Source organism: Trachemys scripta, chromosome 2, assembly GCF_013100865.1.
Source record: "Trachemys scripta elegans isolate TJP31775 chromosome 2, CAS_Tse_1.0, whole genome shotgun sequence".
Classification (NCBI taxonomy): Eukaryota; Metazoa; Chordata; order Testudines; family Emydidae; genus Trachemys; species Trachemys scripta.
In genome coordinates, this window is record NC_048299.1 from 232,428,990 (window position 1) to 232,451,479 (window position 22,490).

A 22,490-nucleotide genomic window follows, 5' to 3' on the forward strand; every position below is an offset into this window, starting at 1 on the left:
AATCCCATCTCTGGAGCTTCAGCATGAGGTAGGGTCAGAGATGCACACTAACTATGGGACAGCATTAGGGTTCAGTCGACTTTGCATATGCTGACCCGTGGTCACCTCAGCAGCACCTTTGAGAATGTCAGTGGTGCCTAAATGGTGGACTTAAGAGCCTAAAGAGCCAGACAGGTGCTTTGAGGAGCTGGGCTGAACTCTCTAATATTCATTAGTGAGGGCCTGGCCACAGCAATGTGTGCAAAGTTCTCTGAGGATGTGAACTGCACTATCTGCTAAACGGTAATAATTATTAGCACTAAGCCAAAGAATGATGGGCTATTTTTCACACTGCTTGGAGTGCCCTTTTTCAATGGCAGTACCTTTTGTCTCTCTCAGATGGAAAAAGAGGAAGAAAACAGCCTTCACGTGCATCTTTAAAATATTAGTGTCCATTTCACCTAATCAGATGTTTAATGCCTATTAACAATTATAAAACAGAGAAATGTGTCCTTGTAGTGGTGATGTGTGGTTTATTTATTTATTTTTGCACTGAGCAGCATCTGCAAGGGTGTCAGGAGAAAGAAGGATAAAAATAGCCTATATGGGCCCCTGAATGGCCTATAATTGTGCTATCAATACTGTTACTCTAGGTCTTCACATGAAATTGTTTTAAATTATACTGTAAATCACAAGCATCTTATAATTTCCCAGAAAATTATTTGTTGTTTCTTAAATTCTGCTGGGAACACTCTCTCTCTCTATAGCTGCAAGATCAATGTTATTGCTTGAAGTCAACTAAATACCTACATGTCTAATCCCGTCCCTTTTAGTGTCTGATTTACAATGTCGCTAATTGCATTCTTGGATTCCCAATACTACTGGCGCCAATTTCTGCTACTCCACAAAAGGAGCTAGTTTAATAATTACTCTATCAACTGTATTGTTGTGCAATCGAATTCTGAGAGTACTTTACGCATGGCATGCTCTGTCGCGGCACTCTTGTTCAAATTGCTGCCAGCATGATGGCTTTCACTGTTAGTTGTTCCTTGATGGAATTTAATAAATATTCATTGGCAAAGTGCAGTGTAATTGATTCAACCACTTTCATTTTTATCAGCTCTACAGGAGACCACAGCCTCTGCAGAAAATCTCCAAGACTTACCAAAGGTTGAGAGTAAGAGGCTTTTGTGATTCACTTGGTGAAGGAAGGACAGGGAGGCCATATCTGTTATCACCATGTCTATTATACATTGTCAGGGGAAAAAAACCCTATGTGGCTCTCTGGATGACTAGTGTGCATTATGTGATAAACTGTGAAAATTTTGATTGTGTAATCTGAAATGAAATGCTTTGATATCCACCATAAAAATGATTGCCAGCAGATCAGAAGCCTGCTTAACATTTTTAAATAAAAATTAAAATGAGAATATGCTGTACTCTATTTATTCACTAACAGATTTTCTGCATCTTAAAATTAATGATTTTAATTTAAATTTTTGACACACATTGAATTATGTACCTGTCACCTAGTATATCTAGTTGTTTCTCTCGACCCTTATTTCATTTTATTTTATTTGGATGGGATTGCGGAAAGTTTCTTTAATTAAGCAAAAGGCCTGATTCAACAGTCCTTACTCGGGCAAAATTTCCATTTACTTTCATAAACTTACTCACAGGGACTTGTGGTGGTATTTTATAATCCTTGTCAAAATTGATCTTGAAATCCAATACTCCACCATTAACAAATAATTTCAATACATACTAACTGCATGTTTTCAATAATAAAGGCAAAATTTTCTCTTGTGAAATCAACAGAAGATGCATGCATGTATCTGAGGCTAGAATCAGGACTTAAAAATACATCATTCAGTTTTATTAGGCCAATTCTTTTCTTTCATTTGTACAGGATTTGCTCTGCTCTATTTACTCCTGAGGACATTCTGTCCCTAAAAATTATACGCCCAATATTTTAAAATTCTGCAAAATTCTACAAATTTTATTTGTCAATAAATAAATGCAGAGGCTCCAACATGGCAGTGGGGAGCACTTGCCACTGGCTGCACAAAGGTGGGAGATCACCCTGCAGTCCTCCCACCCCCAGGACACTGACTCACAGTGAGGCTGCACCAGACGCTGATACAGCACAAGGCCGGGGCCTGCCCCAGAAACACCTTGGGGCCCTGCCCCTCTGCACCAGGAGCAGGGCAGGTAGGCTCAACCAGACAGGATCCAAGTGTGGAGGGATCCGGGTATGCGGCGAGAGGATTCTGTGCGGGACAATATGGGTGCCAGCAGCTCAGTGGAGTGATCTGGATGCACAGAGGCTTGTTGAGGGGGTTCCAGGTACAGGGGCAATGGGATTCTGCATGGGCTTCCAGAGTGTGGGGGTCTCAGCAGGGGGTATGTGCTGAAGGAGTGGGGTTTGATGAGGGGGTCTGGGTGCAGCTAGTTGGCGATCAGTGGTGTGGGGGTCTGGATTTGGGGGCTGAGGGTGGGGATTTGAGTGCTGGGAGCTCAGTGAGGGGTGGGAGTCTGGAGACGGGGTCAAAGCAGGGGTTGAGGTTCAGTGGGGTGGGGCAGGCTAGGTTCTGAATGTACTGGGTGAGGCTTGGCAGAGGTGTCTGTCTATGGGAGGTCCAGATGCACAGGGCTTGGGTGGATGGGGGAGCAGCAGCTCCCCATAGAGTGACACAGCCTCCCCACAGCTGAGGAGTGATGAGGGCAGGGGGCAGGTGAGGATGCTGAGTTTCCTGCAGCAGGGGGAGGTTTCTGGGGGTGGATCTGACACAGCCCCAGTCACTCCTTGCAAGGGAAGAGGAAGTCCTATCCTCTCCTGCCAGCAGCCCAGCCAGGACTAGCAGCTGATCCTGGCTCAGGGTAGGAGCTACTGGCTGGGGTGTCCCCAGCCCTGCAGTGATTTACTTCTCTGTGAGCTGCTGTGGGTGCCTGAAACGTTGTACCTGTGCTGCTAGGGAGTGGTTTGTGACTGCTCTTGCAGCTTCCCTGTCAGAAAGTCATTTTTCTATAGGGAAGCAAAGAAATCTGCGGGGGACATGAATTCTGTTCACATATAGTGGCGCAGAATTCCCCCAGGAGTAGCTATTGGACATCAGCACCTCTGCTAGATTCTTTAAACATAAGTACCTTTCTAATATGCCTTCTAGGAGAATGATCAAATTGCTGATTTCCTCGAGTTTTATAATTAATCCTTTAGAAATATAAACCACGGACACATGCAGTGGCAAATGTAGAAGATTTTACAGACGCTGCAGCTACCCAGTTAATTCTTTTGTAATCAGATAGTTTTAAAAATATACTACAGACCTGATTCTCCAATTATTTACATATTGTAAATTCGGAGTAACTGAATGTAAGTCAATGTAGTATAACACTGGGGTTTTCAAACTTCATTGTACCACGATCCCCTTCTGCCACCAAAAGTTACTACTTGATCCCAGGAGGGGAACTAAAGCCTGAGCCCGCCAGAGTGCCACAGCCCCAGGTGGGAGGGCTAAAACCAAAGCCTGAGCCTACTGTCCTGGGCAAGGGGGCCAAAGCCAAAGTCCAAGGGCTTCAGTCCCAGGCAGGGGCCTGTAACCTGAGCCCTGCCACCCCACGCTGAAGCCCTTGGCTTTGGCCCCTGGCAATGGGGCTCGGCTTTGGTTTTGGCCCTGGGCGATAGGGTTTGGACTTCGGCCCCCAGCAAATCTAATGCCAGCCCTGGCAACCCCATTAAAAAGAGGTCGTGACCCACTTTGGGGTCCCGACCTATAGTTTGAGAACCGCTGGTGTAAGAGGAGAATCAGGACTTGTGGGAATGTATTTGTTTCTCTGTATCTCTGTCACATTTAATTTCAATCAGAAGAGCATTACTGGTAAGTTTTAAAACTTTCCATTGGTTAGGTACCTTCTTTGTTCATCTTCCACCTACCGGAATGCCAGTGAAGGTAACTGGAGGTGACTGCCAAGAGACGCTAAAGCTACGGCCATTGGGAGTGAACTTTGTTGACCCTGGAATGTTCACTGGAGGAGTGGCCTGTTTAAAAAGAAAATATTCCAATAAAAACAAGTGCTCCTCTTCCAAAGCATCGCAACAAGATCTTTTGCTCTTTGAAACTGCAAATCAACCAGGTTTTCAACAGCTCAAAATAATTCCACAATGGTGGCTGTGACAAGTATTCTATCCTTGTTCTCTGTGGGAATAAGCATGAATAGGGCAACAAAGAAAGAACAAGGTCTTTATACGCCATCATTATTTAATTGGGCAGAAAAAAGGCTATAGGTCTCCTGAGAAATGGCTTCTATAAGAAACCTTTAAAAGCTCAGGTCTTATATCAAACAATACTAGGTATGAACTCAGAATTTTTTTCTTTTGAAACTTTTAATTAAAGCAAAGTTACAACAAAACATTAACATACTTAATTGTACATCACTTATTCAGGACCAGATTAATATTCAAAGAAACAGGCAAAAAAGATTCTGGCTTGCTCCACTGAATACACAAAAAATTGTAACCAAATTTCTAAATACTTATCCTCTTTTTTGGCACTTTTCTCCTGTATATACTTGGTGTGAAAACTTTTCCATTACAATACTCTGGGGGGGATTCATGTGCCCCGTAGATTTCTTTTTTTTCCTCCACAGAAAATACATTCTGCCAGAGTTTACAAAAATAGAAGGTGCAACAGACTAACCTGCAGCCCGGGCGGCAGGGCCCCTCTCCCTGCGCGGCCCCAGGGCAGGATCGGGGCCCTGCCCAGGCTGGCGCACGGAGCGTTATTGCGTGTCGCGGGATCGCTGGAGGGGAAGGAACCGCAGCTGGGGCCTCGGGCACCAGCCTGCTGCTTGGGAACCCCTGCCGACCCCCTGCCCCCGCTGGGTAGGGGAGCAGGCATTGCGTCCCGCTTGGCCAGCCCTGCTCACAGGCAGCCCATGGGCAATTACAAAGATAATCCATATTTTACTATACCACAATTGCATAGCAGGAGAAGTCACACTTTTATGTGCAATACAAAGTCATGCTGCTAACAAAACAAAACAAAAAAAGGAAATTACTCTGCCATTCTGTTTACAACTGGAGCATTAAATAAGCATGTCTGGGGATCTTTAGGAAGCTGGAATTCTGTCATAAAATCAATTTCTTTAAGAATTTCCTCCCAAAACTGTCTAATTCCTCAACACAACTACCAGATGTGCAAGTATGTTCCCCCTTCCCCACCATATAAATAAAGTTCTAAAAACCAGCATCTGGTCAATTCAAACAAAAACTTTAACTAGAATGATTAAAAGCCCAGTAATGAGCAAACCCAAATGTAGTACTTTAAACTAATGTTACTGTCTGATTGAAACTACTAGAGTGAAAGGAGAGAAATTTCAGCTACCAAAATGGTTAATGATCAACAATATGAGGTAGCTATTCTGCAACTATAAGATAAACGTGCTGAAAAACGGCTTTCCCTGTTTAAAACAGTGGGCTGAAATCATTCTCAGCACATAAGGACAGTTATTAAAAAAATAAAGCTAAATCAAGTTTTTGAAAAACACTATTGTCCTCACTCATTTTCCTTCCATCTAGGTTTTATAATGGGCTCATCACATTTATGATGAGCATCTTTCTGTTGAGCTGCCTCGTCCTCTATGGGCTGTTGGAACCTGGCTAAAAAGTGTGCTCTGTTGAATTGGGGTTTCCTTCAACACATCATCTTAACTCCTTTCTTATTTTATACAGTCAATATTTCACAATTTGTTCCTCTCTGCTTAACAGGGTGAATGAGTAGCTGTCTTTAGGACTGGCTTTCTATGCCTCTTGTGAATCAACCTTTATCATCTCAAGGTTCTTGTTTTACATTTAGACCATTTAAAAGTGAGCTTTCCTTCCGTTCTTCAGTTGTTTCAACCAGCCAATATCAATTTAAAATATGTTTGTTTGCAGCCACTCACCGTATCTGAGTGTCCCCCTCACTAGACTCACAGTCATGTTCAGCAGGAGAGATGACAAACTAGAATATTGCAGACTTCTGCACAAGATAGTTCTCAGAACACATAAGCACTGTCTAAAGTCAGCCTCTAGGATTTCTCAAAGGAGAAAGGACCAGGACTGTCTGAACAACAACGTCTAAGGGAACGAAGGTCTGTATGTGAATAGCTGCTATCAGAATCTGCTGACAGATCTAAGAGAATCAACACTGATACACAATCTTACCTAGCGATAGGAGGCCATCAGCCAATGAGGTCAGAGTGTCTCTGTGACATATCCATGCTGAAAGCCTGACTGAAAGTTATCAGGGAAATCTGGTAACTCCTAATGATACCAGAATTGCTTTATCACAATCTCTGCAATAATTTCCCTTAAAACAGGAATGTTTGAAACCCAAAGACAATTGGAAAGATTAGCAGCATCAACTGGCTAACAGCTTGTTTGAAGGGAAGATGGTGTATCCACTAGCACCATGCTGGAGCATTGGTTCAATGCTCACTCAGATAAAGGGTGTCATCACTGCTATTTCCCAAAATACTTTAATGAGAGACCTCCAAGGAAAACCCAAAGCACTGACCAAGCCTACCTCCAATTATCTTATAGCTAGGGCCCTACCAAATTCACGGCCATGAAAAACGCATCATGCACTGTGAAATCCGGACTCCTCCCATGAAATCTGGTCTTTTGTGTGCTTTTACCTGATACTATACAGATTTCAAAGGGGAGACCAGCATTTCTCAAATTGAGGGTCTTGACCCAAAAGGGAGTTGCAGGGGGGTCACAGTATTGCCACCCTTACTTCTGTGTGCCTTCAAATCTGGGAGGCTGGAGGGGGTGGCTGTTAGCCGGGCACCCAGCTGTGAAGGCAGTGCCCTGCTAGTAGCAGCGCAAAAGTATGGGTGGCAATACCATACCACGCCACTCTTACTTCTGCGCTGCTGCTGGCAGCAGCGCTGCTTTCAGAGGTAGGCTCCCGGCCAGCAGCCACCTCTCTCCAGCTGCCCAGCTCTGAAGGCAGCGCCACCAGCAGCAGCAGTGCAGAAATAAGGGTAGCAGTGCTGCAACCCCCCTACAATAACCTTGCGACCCCTCCCCCCACAACTCCTTTATGGGTCAAGGACTCTTAAAATTACAATACTGTGAAACTTCAGATTTAAATAGCTGGAATCATGACATTTATTATTTTTAAAATCCCGTGACTGTGAAATTGACCAAAATGGACCGTGGATTTTGTAGGGCCCTACTTATAGTTAACATACAGCTGGAGGTGATCTCACTAAAGACTAGATATCAGATCCAACTGAGTATATTATATTGCTTTGGTGCTTGTAGATGCATAACAAAGGTTTTTAGTTTGTGTAAAATGCACACACCACATCTAATTTAATATTTTTTTCATATATTGTAAGAATTCATTTCTCATGTCCATAAGCAGGCCATGGACCCCAATACTTCAAAGCCTATATTTTTCTTAGAAATTATATGGTGTCCAGGAGATCAAAGCATGTTAAAAGCAAGAGTTTTCAAAAGCTCATTTCTAGCACATTTTTACATGCTGTTTGAATTAAGTTGGAAAGTTCTCTAATAGAATCTGGAATCTGCTTAGGTTTTTCTGCCATTTGTAAAGAATTACCAGTAAGAGTGGTGGATATTATAGCCTTCTTTTTATTTTTCCTGCTCAACCACTTGTATGCAAAGCTGCCCACCTCACAACAGACAAATCAGAAATGTTTTGGCAACCACTAGGACTTGTCATGAAGAAAAATCCAATATGGGCCAGGCAGTATCAGTCTCTCCCAGCCTCTCTCTTATACAAAAAACATTATCTAGTTGATGTAAAGGGGCTTTGGTTGTTAAACTCAAGCAGGTGTGTGATCACTGAATTCTATTAACTAGGTTAGTTCACTGTAACTAACTTTACCTGGTAAGCATGATCCGTGTGTACGAGGTAGAGATTGGTAGGAGCTGAGCGGCTCAGAGGCGTCATCAATTTAGTCTCAGTTTTGGCACATGAAGTTTCAGGACGGTTTGCATCTTGGGTGGGAAAAGGAGGAGGAGATCCTAGAGATGGAGAGACTGGAGAAAGGCTGCTTAAGCCATCCGCTACCGAGTCTGTGTTGAGCCTGATCTCTGTGTAGTAAAAATCTTCCTCTCCATCACTGTAGTCAGACTCTCCTACACGTCTAATTCAAGAAAAGACAAAACACATATTACTATACTAAGACAAGACTGTTGAATTTCAAGGTTAATTTTTCAAGTCCCAGATACATAGCAAATAAATTAAATATATGAACATTTAAGCTTCAGCTGTGCTTACTTTTTATAAAGAGTGATGTGTGTATCATATAAATATTTTATTCATTTGCAGGGAAGGGCTTGGCAGAAGTCTTGTGTAGTCTTTAGAGCAGGGGACTAGGAGTCAGTCTTCTGCGTGGCATTCTTGACCCTGCCACTGACTCATTTTTTTGACTGTGGACCCATCACTTAACTTATGTGCCTCAGTTTACCCATCAGTAAATTGAGATACTTGCCTCATGTGGTAAATAGTTAATGTTGGTAAAGTGCTTCGAGATCCTCACATGAAGTATGGCTATGGAAAATACAGAGTATTTGTCGTACTAGTAGAAGTGATAGCAAAGGTGGGCAGTCACCAGTTTCATTAGTAGTATTTCCACTAGTAAAGAAAGCCACTTCCTCTATCTTGGAATGGGACTTTGACTCTAGAAGGAGAGGTGCCTTAGAAATCCCTAAAATGGATTGTGGAGGCATCAGTCATTCATCTGGAGTAAAGGCTCTGTTGAGATTTCAACTTAAAATGATTAAATCCCTTTGTTGCATATGGAATATACTGTGTCACTGCACCAAATTTACCTCACTTACTCTTAGTGTACAGACTGAGTTTTCAAAAAATTGGAAGTGAGGAGTTTAGGACTTAGAAGTAGGTAAAACGACTCCTTTTTGAAACCACTGTGTTGGTTACACTCATGCCACATTTCTGGGGTAAAGGGGATTGTTAGTTTGTTTTTTAAATGGCAGCTTAAATTCTGATGTAATCACTTGACTCCAGAAGTTGGTCCAGGGTGCCTATGCCTCCATCTGACCCTGCTTGTGTGAGCATTGAAGAATCTGAAAATGGGTCAGTACCAAATCTCTTCAAAGAAGGATTGTCCTCTTACCCAAGATGAATGGTCCGGATGTGTTTCTGAATCCCTGCAGCTGTGCTCAGTACCTTTCCACAGTTTTTCCATAAACATTTGAACATTACCTTCATGGAGTTCTGACAAGTTATAAGAAAAGCAGGTTTAAAAAATATGCTATTATTCATATGTTCACATGAAAGGTAGGAAAAATTACAGATATACACCGTCACTATATGTTACTCTATCCTAAACCGGACCATGTTCTGCTGTCAGTTACACCAGTGTAAATCCAGAGTAGACTGGTGTAATTCTGCTGAATTCAACAGAGCTACTCTGGATTTATACTTGGTGTAACTACAGCAGAAATTGGGATCCCCCTGAAACATTTCCTGGATCATTTTGCAAGAAAACTTAGGGCCAGATTCTACCCCTAATTAAAGATCTTGCAGCCCACTGACTTCAGTCAAGCTATATTGGATGAAAAAGCAGAATCTGGCTCTTGAACACGTGAAGGATAAGTGGCCTGATTTTCAAAGGAGCTTAATACCCACAGCTTTCAATGACTTCCATAGGAATGGTAGGTGCTCAGCATCTTGGAAAATAAGGCCACAAACAGTGTTAAGTATAACAAAGAGCCACCTCCCACTAACTTTGTAGAATGATAAATAAAAACACTGGAAAAAATTAGATATAAATAGAGACACACCCACATCTACACCCACACACACCCCAGTGTTAAAAAGGCAACAGGCAGCATGAGACTGGATCTTATGAAACCTGCCAATTTTCAAGAATGTATTGCTTTCCCTGGCCATGGAATAGTCCACTTCTATAGAAACTGTTTTACTGTTATATGCACCTTCTCTTCTCCAAATTAGTGAGTTCAGAATATTAAGATAGTCAAGCAACTGCCTGATCATTCTTTAGTGCTTTTAACTCCTTCCACTCAGACATGCAAGTGATTTGGTGGGGAATGGGTTGAATTTATGGCAAAATGTAAACATTCAACTTTCTTGAGGGGTGGAAGTGGAGTACATGACATTGTCCAAGATGTGACTCCACAAAGCAGAGGTAATTTGACACTAACTGATTAGGCATTCTGTTACTCCTAATTGGTGAAGTTATCAATTGCTCTATTTTCACATTTACACTTTGTGGACTGACAGCACTAACAAACCAGTAATTAGATCATAAATATTTTTCTCCGAAGTGCAAAGTCACAATCAGACAATTACTAGTCAGGGACAGAATGAAAACATAGGAGAAAGTGAATTTGCTATAGGTGAGCCCTATGTAATATCATTCATTCCTTATACAAATTTGATGTTTGTTGTACAGGCCAAAAACTGAAAACACCAAAACAGACCATTAAGTATAAAATGTTTGCAACAGGTATGTAAAATATGAATAATGAAACAGTAAGAATGGCAGTTGTAAAACCATCTGCCTAATCATTGCTGAACAATCAGAACAATGACCAGCACAGCTTTAACTGGGTCGTAAAAACATTACAGCATTTCTTCTTCTCTCTCTGTCCAGCCCCCAACCTCTGAGTCACTTCTGGATTTATTTAATAACTAACTTTTAATTTATCATAGCAAATGTGTTCTCCATACTGTTTTTTTATTTAGCAACAGGGAACAGTATTTGATATCAACCTCGCAAAAGACGTCTCAACAAAGGCAAGAGTGATTGTGGGACAGCAAATGAGCAACTCCTGTAGCAAAAAGATGAATCCGATCAGGTTTAAAAACCATCATTAAAACTTCATCCTGCCAGTGGTGAGGCAATTATTGCTCTCAGTCTGATCCAGAGAAGAAGTCACCAAGAAAGGATAAATACCTTGTTTTCCTCTTTCTCACACACAGCTTTTTTTCATCTTGCTATGTAAAATCTATCCTGTTGTGTTAGGAGTGAAGAAAGCTTGGACTAATGCCATCTCTTTGTTTTCTTCTTCAAGAGAGGCACTTTGCTTGCTGGCATAGTGATGGGGGAAGGGGAGTTACATACCAAATTAAGGCATTTGATTTAGTTTAATTTATTTAGTTGTGAGTGGCCACACGGATCCTTCGTGGAGTGAGGTTGATTTCAGTGAAGTTCCCCTAGGGATGAATTTGGCCTGATGACATTATACAGATTCAGTTTGTCTCCCCGCCCTCCCCATATGTTTGTTCTGAGTGCTTCACCTAATTAGGGCATCTGATAAGCTAACAGCATTTTCAGCGAACTAGAAATACAGGGCCAAATCCTGCCCTGTGATGGCAAAAAGGAAGAGGCTGCCTGTTGCAGCCTGTCCCAAAGGTATTTGCCAAAGCAGGGCAGAAATCCCCTGTGTGGCCAGGGGTCTCTGCAGGGAGCATCTTGCTGCTTCTCTGGGCAGGAGCTGTGTGTGTCCCCAACATCTGCTAGCAAACACTTGGTGCCAATGGCAGCATGTGCATTAGCCAGAGGGGTGGTGTTAGGGGGGACATGCTTCATGGGCTAGCGCATACATGGGGCTATGGAGAGTATCTGTCTAGCAGCTGAAACTCCCTGCAGAGTTGTTTGTGTGATCTTTTGTGGTCGTCCCCCCCACCCCCAGCAGAACAGGATCCCAGATGTGTAGCGCTGTGAGCTGCACAGGAGACTAACCTTTCTCTTCCTAGGGATGGGCTCATCAAAAAGGAGATTACTGGTTTCAGCTTCATCAATACTATCATCTGGCTGAGAGGGCATTCGAAAGGGTTTGAAGCTATCAGCAGACAGAGGCGGAGATGGGGTGGATGGATTGGACTGATCACTGGGTGCACTCCAACTCCAGTATCCACTACTGCTGGTACTAGAAGGCACAAATCCTCCTTCTTTCCAAGATCCATTCAGGGATTCTGTAAGAACGGCAACAACAGGAGTTAACAAATGTCATGAGTTAAAGCTAAGAAGATCCGTTTGCTTTTATCTGGTACTCACTTACCATGTTTACCTTACCTTAGGCGAGAAAAGCCAAAGAACTCAGTTTGCAAAGAGAACAGACTGATCTTACTAAAATTTGTTTCAGTAAAAAACCCACCTGTGATAAATGAAGGGGTGAAGGGTAGCTCCCTTTTATGTACACCCAGCCAGCCAGTTAGCTATAGAGTCCCTCTTGGTGGCAGGATTGGATTTTTGTGTCCCTAAAAGGTTTGTGCATATGCTGTTTAATTGACTGGTGGCAACAGCTAATTTCCTTTGGTTTTTTTTTTCCCCTCAGCTCTTCCCGGAAAGGGGGGTGAAAGGGCTTGAGGGTACCCCACAGGAAGGAATTCCCAAGTGTTCTTTCCTGGGTTCTAAAAGGCGGGGGGGGGGGGGAGATTTGCACTTGGGAGGTGGCAGCATCTACCCATCCAAGGCCAGAGAGAAGCTGTGACCTTGGGAGTTTAATACCAGCCTGGAGTGGCCAGTATTCATTTTTAAAATCCTTGTGGGCCCCCATGTTTTGCACTCAAAATCAATTTGTCAATCAGCCTTGACACCACCTTTCTAGAAAAGAAAAAGCTGAAGTGGGGAGACAAAAAACTATTCTGGAATATAACTATATCTGGAGCAGTCAGATAGAATGGTGATGAGTGCTTGATTCAGGAAAGCATTGAAGCACATGCTTAATTTTGAGCATTCCTAGGACATACTGACTTCAGTGCGATTTAAGCATATGCTTCACTACAATCATGAATAGGACCTAAATTGATAGCTAAAATAATTTAGATTAAAAAAATCAAATCCCCTCCCTTTGACTGGCAGAAACTCTAAATGCGCTATATACATTCCCCAATCTTAAGCTTCTGAGTATGCCTAAATCCTTAGTTTGTAATCTCAGACACCCCCTCCCCCAAAAAGAGGCACACACACAGGGCCGGCTCCAGGGTTTTGGCTGCCCCAAGCAGCCAAAATAAAAAAAAAGCCGCGATCGCGATCTGCAGTGGCACTTCGGTGGGAGGTCCTTCACTCCGAGCGGGAGTGAGGGACCGTCCGCCGAATAGCCGCCGAATAGCTGGACATGCCACCCCTCTCCGGAGTGGCCGCCCCAAGCACCAGCTTGCCAAGCTGGTGCCTGGAGCTGGCCCTGCATACACAGCCCCAAAACACTAACCCATATCTGTAAAAATGCTATCATCAGGGCCGGCTCCAGGCGGCAGCACGTCCAGCTATTCAGCGGCAATTCGGCGGACAGTCCCTCACTCCCACTCGGAGCGAAGGACCTCCCTCTGACTTGCCGTCGCAGATCGCGATCGCGGCTTTTTTTTTTTTTTTTTTGCTGCTTGGGGTGGCCTAAACCCTGGAGCCAGCCCTGGCTGTCATCAGCCTATTGTTAAAACACCAAACAAACAAAACTGCTCCAACATAAACCTCATGGTGTGTCAGTGTGTTTATGTATCAGATCTTTATTTATTTATATAGATGTATGTGCCCTGGGGCAGGAACCTTCCCCCTGCCCCCCAATACAGTGCCAAGCACTCTGCTGGTGCTTAGCAAGTAAATAATAAAATTCAGTATTAAATGTGAGACTGGAATTTTTCCAAATCTGACAGTACCTGCAGTTTTCTGTCCCTCACAAACTCTTCCTCACTTTTTAACACACAAGTCTCATTCTCAGTGGTAGTACAGGCACAAGAATCATTTCCTTCACTCGTTACCAAAAGCCTCATCCAAAACCCACTGAAGACAACAGAAATCTTTCCACTGTCTTCCATGGACTTTGGATCAGGCCCTAAAGCATAAGCAATTATTAAAAATATCCACTGCTCACAACACTGGGCCCAATCCTGCAAACATTATGCTCATGTATAATTATACTCACTTATGTGCGTAAGTGTTTGCAGGATCGGGATCAGAGTGCAAAATGCGGGCAAGTTAGTGAATGCCACAATTCCTTTTGAAAATGTACAAATAATTAGCTCATTGCTGACGAAGCACAAAATAATACATTAGAACATTATGCAAAACTGTTTCAGTTTGTGGTTACAGCCCTTCAGAATTCTTGTGTGTTTCTCCTTTTTTCTATTTTTTGAATGATTTGCACTTCAATCCCATGACAAAGCTAAGCAGCACATCTGGTATCAACTTGTGAACTTAGCACCATTTAAAAATGCTGTTTGTTCAGAAAAACAAAGGAGGAAACATGCTTTCAAATGTAATTTTCTGACACATTTATGGCAGTGCTTTGTGTTCTCTGGTTTTACAGCTTCCCTTTACCTCAGTGAGATGGAGATTTAATCAAGAACATTTTTGAAAAAAGGAATATACAAAAGAAAATGACTGAATGAGGTTGACAAGAAGAAGAAAACAAACATAGCGGGCCTGATTTGCAATTACACTAACACATTTGGCAGTGTAAAGTTGCCTTAAAATAGGTATAATTGTAATTTATTTCCACTTTAAGGCCTCTTTACATTGCCAGAGTGGTATAAAGGGGGCTAAATGAAAATCAATATTACTGGTTGGTGGGGAAAAGGGCCATATTCTGATCTAGTTTGCCCAGAGGTAAATCTAGAGCAACTCTACCATAGAGCAGAATCTAACCTAAATACGAACACTAAAACTATTGTTTTTAATCTGCTAAGCAAAATGTAACAATTTCCTTACAGTGCTAGCTGCTTCCTATTTTGGAAAAAAAAATGCCCATGTACAATCAATCACTACTAAATTACATTACTGATATCAAAATAATGTTAGTATAGTCCAGTAATACTAAAACAGATTTAAATTATTAAATCCTTACTCACTCTTTTCTAAGGACTCACTCAGGCAAAACTCTGATTCAAGCAGTGATAAATTTTGCCTGAGTAAGGACTTCAGAATTTGGCCCACCATTCTTGCAAATGTTTGAATAAAAACTTTAAATTTAATCTTTCCATTATTTAGCAAATATTCAAATGGTATATGTAGAAATATCATAGAGCACCCAAAACTGCATCAGAATGAATATCAAACTCAATTTTCCATGACCTTGTACATATTAACAACAATTTAGTAGAACTTATCAACTGGGAGAGCTGATCAATCAAAAGCTACTAGAGAGCATGCGTTGATGCTCTCTTGTTGTTATTGCTGTTTTTAAAACGTTGGAAGGTATTCAGATGCTAGGGTTGGGGGAACTATCTAAGTACCTAGATACACAGATTCCCAGACAGTGGGCATGTTATACTGAGTGAAGGAAACTAACATTTTTATGAAAGATGAAGAATTGGCTTCAAAAGCAAGGGTTTCTCAAACATTTTCAAAGTGTGGACTCCATCTTAATAGAAAGATTGTTTTGTGGCTCACTCCCACCTCCTCCACCGATTCATGATCAGTTAATATCCCTACTGTTTACAGTAGGAGAGTATTTAGTACATAGTTAGCAGCTAGAAGTGAGGAGGAAGAGCCAGCACACATGACCGGCTAGCTCTCCATGGACCTCCAACAAGTGCATCTAGGGTGACCAGATGTCCCGATTTTTGCTTCTTTGTCCTGCCCCCCGGCCTGCCCCGGCCACATGCGGCACGCATCAGCTGCTCCTTCCCGGCGGGAGGGAGATTAGGCGTGGGGGACGCGCGCCGCATGTGGCCGGGGCGGCGGGAGGCGCGTCCCGCCGGGAAGGAGCCGCAGCTGCGAGCGGGCGGGAGAGGCGCGGGGCTCCCTCGCAGCAGCAGGGATTCGGCCCCTGCCGCCCACCCGGCTCCTGCCCCCGCCCAGATCCACCGCGTGCCGCATATGCCCGTGGCGGGCCGGGGGGCGGAAGGCTCCGCGGGGAGGGCAGCGAGTGGGGCTGGGGCCTGCTAATGCCCCTGGCCCCTTTTAAACGCCCTTTTTTTTTGCTCCTGCCCCCGCCCAGATCCACCGCGTGCCGCATATGCCCGTGGCGGGCCGGGGGGCGGGAGGCTCCGCGGGGAGGGCAGCGAGTGGGGCTGGGGCCTGCTAATGCTCCTGGCCCCTTTTAAACGCCCTTTTTTTTTGCTCCACCCCCCGCCCCCCCGTCCCGTCCCGATATTTTGGACCTCTGATCTGGTCACCCTAAGTGCATCACTGCATCAGGATCTCTGCCACATAATATTATAGATTTTTAAACCCTTACAAGCCCTCTCAAACTATCAATGACATTTTCGTATCAATTTCATTATCAGATGTTGAAAATACCAATTGCTTATCAGATTTATGAATTGTTTTATATTTGTGTTGTGTTCATGTAATCAAGTGTCTTATGGGTAGGGCCCTACCAAATTCATGGCCATTAAAAACATGTCACTGGCTGTGAAATCTGATCTCCCTCCATGAAATCTGGTCTTTTGTGTGCTTTTATTCTATACTATACAGATTTCACAGTGGTGACCAGCGTTTCTCAAATTGGGGTCCTGACCCAAAAGGGATTTTCGGGGGGGGGAGGGGGGGTCACAAGGGTATTTTAGGGGAGTCATGGTATTGCCACCCTTAGTTCTGCGCTGCCTTCAGAGTTGGGCGGCTGGAGAGCGGCAGCTGTTGGCCAGAAATCCAGCTCTGCAGGCAGCAGCGCAGAAGTAAGGGTGGCAATACCATACTATGCCATCCTTACTTCTGCGCTGCTGCCTTCAGAGATGGGCAGCCGGAGAGTGAAGGCTGCTGACCAAGGACCCAGCTCTGAAGGCAGCAGCACAGAAGTAAGGGTGGGAATACCGTACCATGCCATCCTTGCTTCTGTGTTGTTGCTGGTGGCGGCTCTGCCTTCAGAGCTGGGCTCCCGGCCAACAGCTGCCACTCTCCAGCCACCCAGCTCTGAAGGCAGCGCTACCGCCAGCACCAGCATAGAAATAAGGGTAGCAGTACTGCAACCCTCCCTATAACAACTTTGTGCCCCCCCCCCCACAACTCCTTTTTGGGTCAGGACCATACAGTTACAACAACATGAAATTTCAGATTTAAATATCTGAAATGGTGAAATTTATTATTTTTAAAATCCTATGACCATGAAATTGACCAAAATGGACCGTGAATTTGGTAGGGCCCTACTTATGAGATTCATGAGTTTGGTTACATGTTGTCTGAGAGAAATTATCCTAGAAACAGATCCACAGGATGGGAACTAAGGCCCCGATTTTTCAATCTTTTCAGCCTTGAAGTTGTAATCAGGTCTCCAGGGGGGAGGGAGATTACCCTGCCTTCTCATATTGCTAAATGGGAAATAGGACCTGGCTATATTCTGACTGGGGAGGATGTGGGTGGGTGGGGACAGTATGGAAAAGGCTGAGAATCACTGCCATATTGACTTCATGTGTATGTATAAAATAATCTGATAATTTGGAGAACTAACATTTCAGGACGGTCAGAAGATCCACCACTGTACTGATCCTCCTCTGGTCTTTCCTCCCATGCAGGGGGTGAGCTAGGGCTATAGATGCTAGAGCAGCTCCACTGCCACTCGGAAGCCATATTCTCATGTATGGGGTTTTCTCTGGTAGCACCTAGAGACCTCTACTAGGTCAAGGCCCAACTGTGCTAGGCACAGTATAAACACAGAGTAAATCACAGTCCCCTCCAGAGGTGGATTCTGCTCCTCCTTACTTACCTGCACTCTCCTCACTAGTCCTCAAGCTTGCCTCTAGCTCCCCTAGTGGATAATTACAATGGGTACAACAGGACAACTGGGCAGCTATTTTTCTTTTCCAGTTGAATTATGACTACTGGGGCAGATAAGGATACTTTATCCCTACCATATTTATTCAGATGGGCTATGTGCCTGCCACAAAATGGAAAGTAACTTTCAGATACTCAGTATAATGTATTACTACCACTTCTTACAATCCCCCAAAGTATTATGTTATAAGTTTACCATTGGGCCGTACAGGAGGGCTGTGAACCAAAGGGCTGGTGGATAAACTGGTTAGTACCATAGCTGCTGTCACTTTATCCATGTCCAGTTCTTCTGAAGATTTTCTGAAACACAGTCAAAGGAAGGCAGAAAACATCTCAGTAAACGACTCTTGCAGAAGTTTAATGGTAGGTCTAGTCCTAGGGTTGTCAACTTTCTAATTGCACAAAACCGAACACCCTAGCCACGCGCCTTCCCCAAGGCCCCACCCCTTCCCTGAGACCCTGCCCCCTGCTCACTACATTCCCCCCTCTCAGTGGCTTGCTCTCCCCCATCCTCACTCACTTTCACTGAGTTGGGGCAGGGGGTTGGGGTGCGGGAGGGAGTAAGGGCTCTGGGGTGGGGCTGGGAATGAGGGGTTTGAGGTCCAGGAGGGGGTTCCGGGTTGGGGGGAGCTCAGGGGTTTTGGGTGCAGTTGGGAGCTCCAGCCAAGGGATTTGGAGTGCGAGAGGGGGCTGCGGGTTGAGGCAGGGGGTTGGGGTGCAGGAGGGGGTATGGGCTCTGGGCTGGGGCAGGGTGTTGGGGATGCGTGTGTGTGTGTGTGTGAGAGAGAGAGAGGGGACTCTGGCTGGGGGTGTAGGCTCTGGGGTGGGGCTGGGAATCAGGAGTTTGGGGTTCAGGAAGGGGCTTCACGTTGGCGGGGGGGCTCAGGGTTGGGGCAGGGGCACGGGTTTACCTTGGGTGGTTCCCGGTCAGTGGCACTGCCTGTCCTGACTTTGCCACGGTTCCCGGCCAATGGGACTGCGGAGCCTGTGCGGGGGGGGGGGGGCAGTGTGTGGAGCCCTGTGGCCCCCCGGCCTATGATCCAACCTGCTGGCTGCTTCTGGGGTGCAGTGCAGTGCAGGGACTAGCCTGCATGAGACCCACAGCACCGTCAACCGCCTTTTAACGGCCTGGTCAGCAGTGCTGACTGGAACTGCCAGGGTCCTTTTTCAACTGGGCATTCCGGTCGAAAACTGGATGCCTGGCAACCCTACCTAGTCCACAGGACACTGGAAGATGGCTACAAAACTACTCAAGCAGAGAATCAGAAAAGAACCAGATATGAAAGTTTGTGTCAATCACCTACTGTATACTAAACTTGACTACTTTTAGCAAATCAGCCCAAATCAAAGGGAAAAATACTGGAAATGAAAATGGGTTTGCATGAAAGATGTTGTGAACCTCTCTATCTCTTTGTTACCCCAGTGAGGCCCCATGATTTCAACTGCTTAAGAGCTTTTCTGGATTGAGGCCTAAAGAAGCAAAGGTAGGGCAGGTCAAATAAACAGCACTCTCAGCAGAGTAACAGGATACCTGGAAGCACTCTTTAATTTCAAAGCTAAAATTGAGTGGGACAGATTTTATTTTATTTTAGTTACTTCTGCTTAATGTCATTAAGTCAACACACTGTGACGTTGTGCAGTCTATATGTTTTATAAAAACATGATAATAAGTTAATATAATGCAACTGGGATATGCTTCATGCAAAAGGTCTCTTGTAAGGTATCATTACAAAGCTCATAATCTACTGAGTGTGATCATCCTATTTTTAGAAATGTACCACTCTTGTATCTAAAACTAGAAATATAAAACATAACTCTGAGGGCCTACTGTAATTATGTAAAGCGTGGGCCATTAATGATGGTTTGGAATCTTGATGACTCCCATTAACAAGGACCATTGTCTGCAGATGGCTGTGTTTACCTGTTAATCTTCCTGTATATGTGTGTGCTGGCAAGTGGGCAATGAAGTCTTGCAGTGACATGTGATCATGTCACCTGAACTGGAATCCATCTTTAACCTGGTGCTTTTCCAGTGGGGGGGGGGGGTGGAAACCCAGAGGGACAAAGGGTTTCCGCCTTATGCAAAAGATATATAAAGGGGTGGAAGAGAACAAAGGAGAGGAGGAGCCATCATGAAGAATCCCCTAGCTATCACCTGAGCTGGAACAAGAGCTGTACCAGGGGAAAGAATTGTGCCCAGGCCTGGAAGGTGTCCAGTCTGAGAAAAAGCTTACTGAAGCATCTCTGAGGGTGAGATTATCTGTATTCAGTTTGATTAGACACAGATTTGCGCATTTTATTTTATTTTGCTTGGTGACTTACTTTGTTCTGTCTGTTACTACTTGGAACCACTTAAATCCTATTTTCTGTATTTAATAAAATCACTTTTTTCCTTATTAATTAACTCAGAGTATGTATTAATACCTGGGGGAGCAAACAAACAACTGTGCATATCTCTCTATCAGTGTTATAGAGGGCGAACAATTTATGAGTTTGCCCTGCATAAGCTTTATACAGGGTAAAACGGATTTATTTGGGTTTAGACCCCACTGGGAGTTGGGCATCTGAGTGTTATAGACAAGCACGCTTCTGTGAGCTGTTTTCAGGTAAACCTGCAGCTTTGGGGCAAGTTATTCAGACCCTGGGTCTGTGTTGGAGCAGACGGGAGTGTCTGGCTCAGCAAGACAGGGTGCTGGAGTCCTGAGCTGGCAGGGAAAACAGGAGCAGGGGTAGTCTTGGTACATCAGGTGGCAGCTCCCAAGGGGGTTTCTGTGATCCAACCCGTCTCACTCACTCACTCACACACATTTTTACTTTTTCATCACTTGGCCATTAGCTTAAAAGACCGGTTAGGTTACAAAACAGACCCACCAACCAACCACCTGCTTTAAGATAAAAAAATCTTTGAAAATCTGGGGCTAGATTCAGCCCTAGAATGATCTGTAGCACAAGGGTCCACAGGGGACGGTAAGTCTACCACGACAGGGACTGTGACAGCTAACTAAGGGGCCTGGTGTGGGCTAGCATCTTCCCAAAAGTGGGCAAAGCCTGCTGTGGCAGGGGGAGTGAGGACAGCAGATTCTCAGAGAGTTTCCTATATAGCCTGAACTTCAATTTAAAGCTACCCATCTGCCTGGCAGAACCTCTGAGTAAGCAGCAGTGTAAAAACTGCCTGGGGCACAGTGTCCCCTGCTGGTTAAGACAGGCACGGTTTGCCTGCATTAGCAGGGATGAATCAAGCCTCTAGAATAAATATATATTCAGGGCAGAGCTCTTGTTCCATTTTTGTGGCTGTAAAAGTGGCTCTCTTTATATTACAGTATACTTCAAATAGCACTTCCATTTACATTCTGCCAAACTACTCCAAGAGACACACAATCAGGAAAATGTAAATGTATTGGAAACAAATTTCTGAAAATAGACTACACCAAAACAAAACTACTGAACATCACTAGCTGTGAATTCAGCTGTCACAGAGGAACTCTATCAAAAAGCAAAGAGAGAAAACTCATGTTTAGGTGGAAGAACCCCAAAAATTCACATTAATGAACCAATAATGCCAATGACTGGACTTTGTGTGCACTTGCTGACTGATTTGCACACAATAAAAAACAAGGTTCATGAATCACAGAATACACTTTGATCATTGAATTTGACAACTACAGATAAATTACTACTATTTATTATACTTCATAGCCCATTAGTAGATTTACTAGCCATTAATTTTTAAAATAATGAATTCCTGGTAATTAATTTTTAAAATAATGAGTTCAGTACAAGGCTTTGCTATTACATTTTTGCTGGGCAGAGACTACTAATTTTTGGTGTGAATTTGAAAGTATTCAGATCAATGAGGTTCTACCACATATTTAAAAACAGAACAACTCTCGGAGTTTTGGATTAGCCACTTGTTGGTCAATCATTATAAAGGAATTTCATCCTGCATATGGGGCACTGTTTTATGAAATACAGGATTTAACTCACTTCATCTGTATTCCCCTCTTCCCCCTCCCCGCCCCCGTTTGCTTTCTGTTGCTATTCTAGCAAATGAGTTTGTTGACAGGCATGTTCATCTTAAGTGGATAGCTTATACTGGTGACTTTGCAGAAAGGGAATTGGAAAACATTTGGTTGGGCCATTCACTACAAGGCCCAAGATTTATTGTGCAATCTGATTACTTCTGTGTCAACAGAGGATGCGGGGGAAATTTTAGCCCAACAGAGGAAATGCACCGGGAACAGATGCAGCCTTTGGGGAACGAGTTGGAGGGCAATGGATAGTAGGAAGGGAAAAATCTGTGATGTTCCCTGACCATGGCTGTCATATTTAAAAAGGGTTAATGGGATGACCCAGGCAATTATAGGCCTGTCAGGCTGACATTGAATGCAGGCAAGATAGTGGAACAGCTGATACAAGATTCGATTAATACAGAATTAAAGGATGGCAATATAATTAATGCCAATCAACATGGATTTATGGAAAATAGATCCTTTCGAACTAACTTGATTTCTTTCTTTGTTGAGATTACAAATTTGGCTGATAAAGGTAATAGTGTTGATGTAATATACTTAGACTTCTGTAAGACGTTTGACTTGGTACCGCACAACATTTTGATTAAAAAATTAGAATGCTATTAAATTAACATGGCATACATTAAATGGATTAAAAACTGACTGATAGGTATCAAAATAAAATTGTAAACAGGGAACAATCATCAAGTGGGTCTGTTTCGAGTGGGTCCTGCAGGGATTGGTTCTTGGCCCTACACCATTTTAAATTTTTATCAATGACCT

At 43.8% G+C, this 22,490-nt stretch overlaps 1 protein-coding gene across 2 annotated transcripts in view; it reads right to left on the reverse strand.

The window, feature by feature from the left end:
* Positions 1 to 22,490, reverse strand: part of ZNF704 (zinc finger protein 704) — a 151,175-nt gene that overhangs the window by 21,635 nt on the left and 107,050 nt on the right. For both annotated transcript variants that reach the window (XM_034763181.1, XM_034763180.1), the window contains exons 3-7: positions 17,894 to 17,997; positions 11,731 to 11,963; positions 9,136 to 9,236; positions 7,881 to 8,142; positions 3,914 to 4,018 (exon numbers count right to left, since the gene is read on the reverse strand). In XM_034763181.1, the coding sequence (XP_034619072.1) occupies positions 3,914 to 4,018; positions 7,881 to 8,142; positions 9,136 to 9,236; positions 11,731 to 11,963; positions 17,894 to 17,997 (805 nt within the window). The remainder of the gene's footprint in view (positions 1 to 3,913; positions 4,019 to 7,880; positions 8,143 to 9,135; positions 9,237 to 11,730; positions 11,964 to 17,893; positions 17,998 to 22,490) is intronic.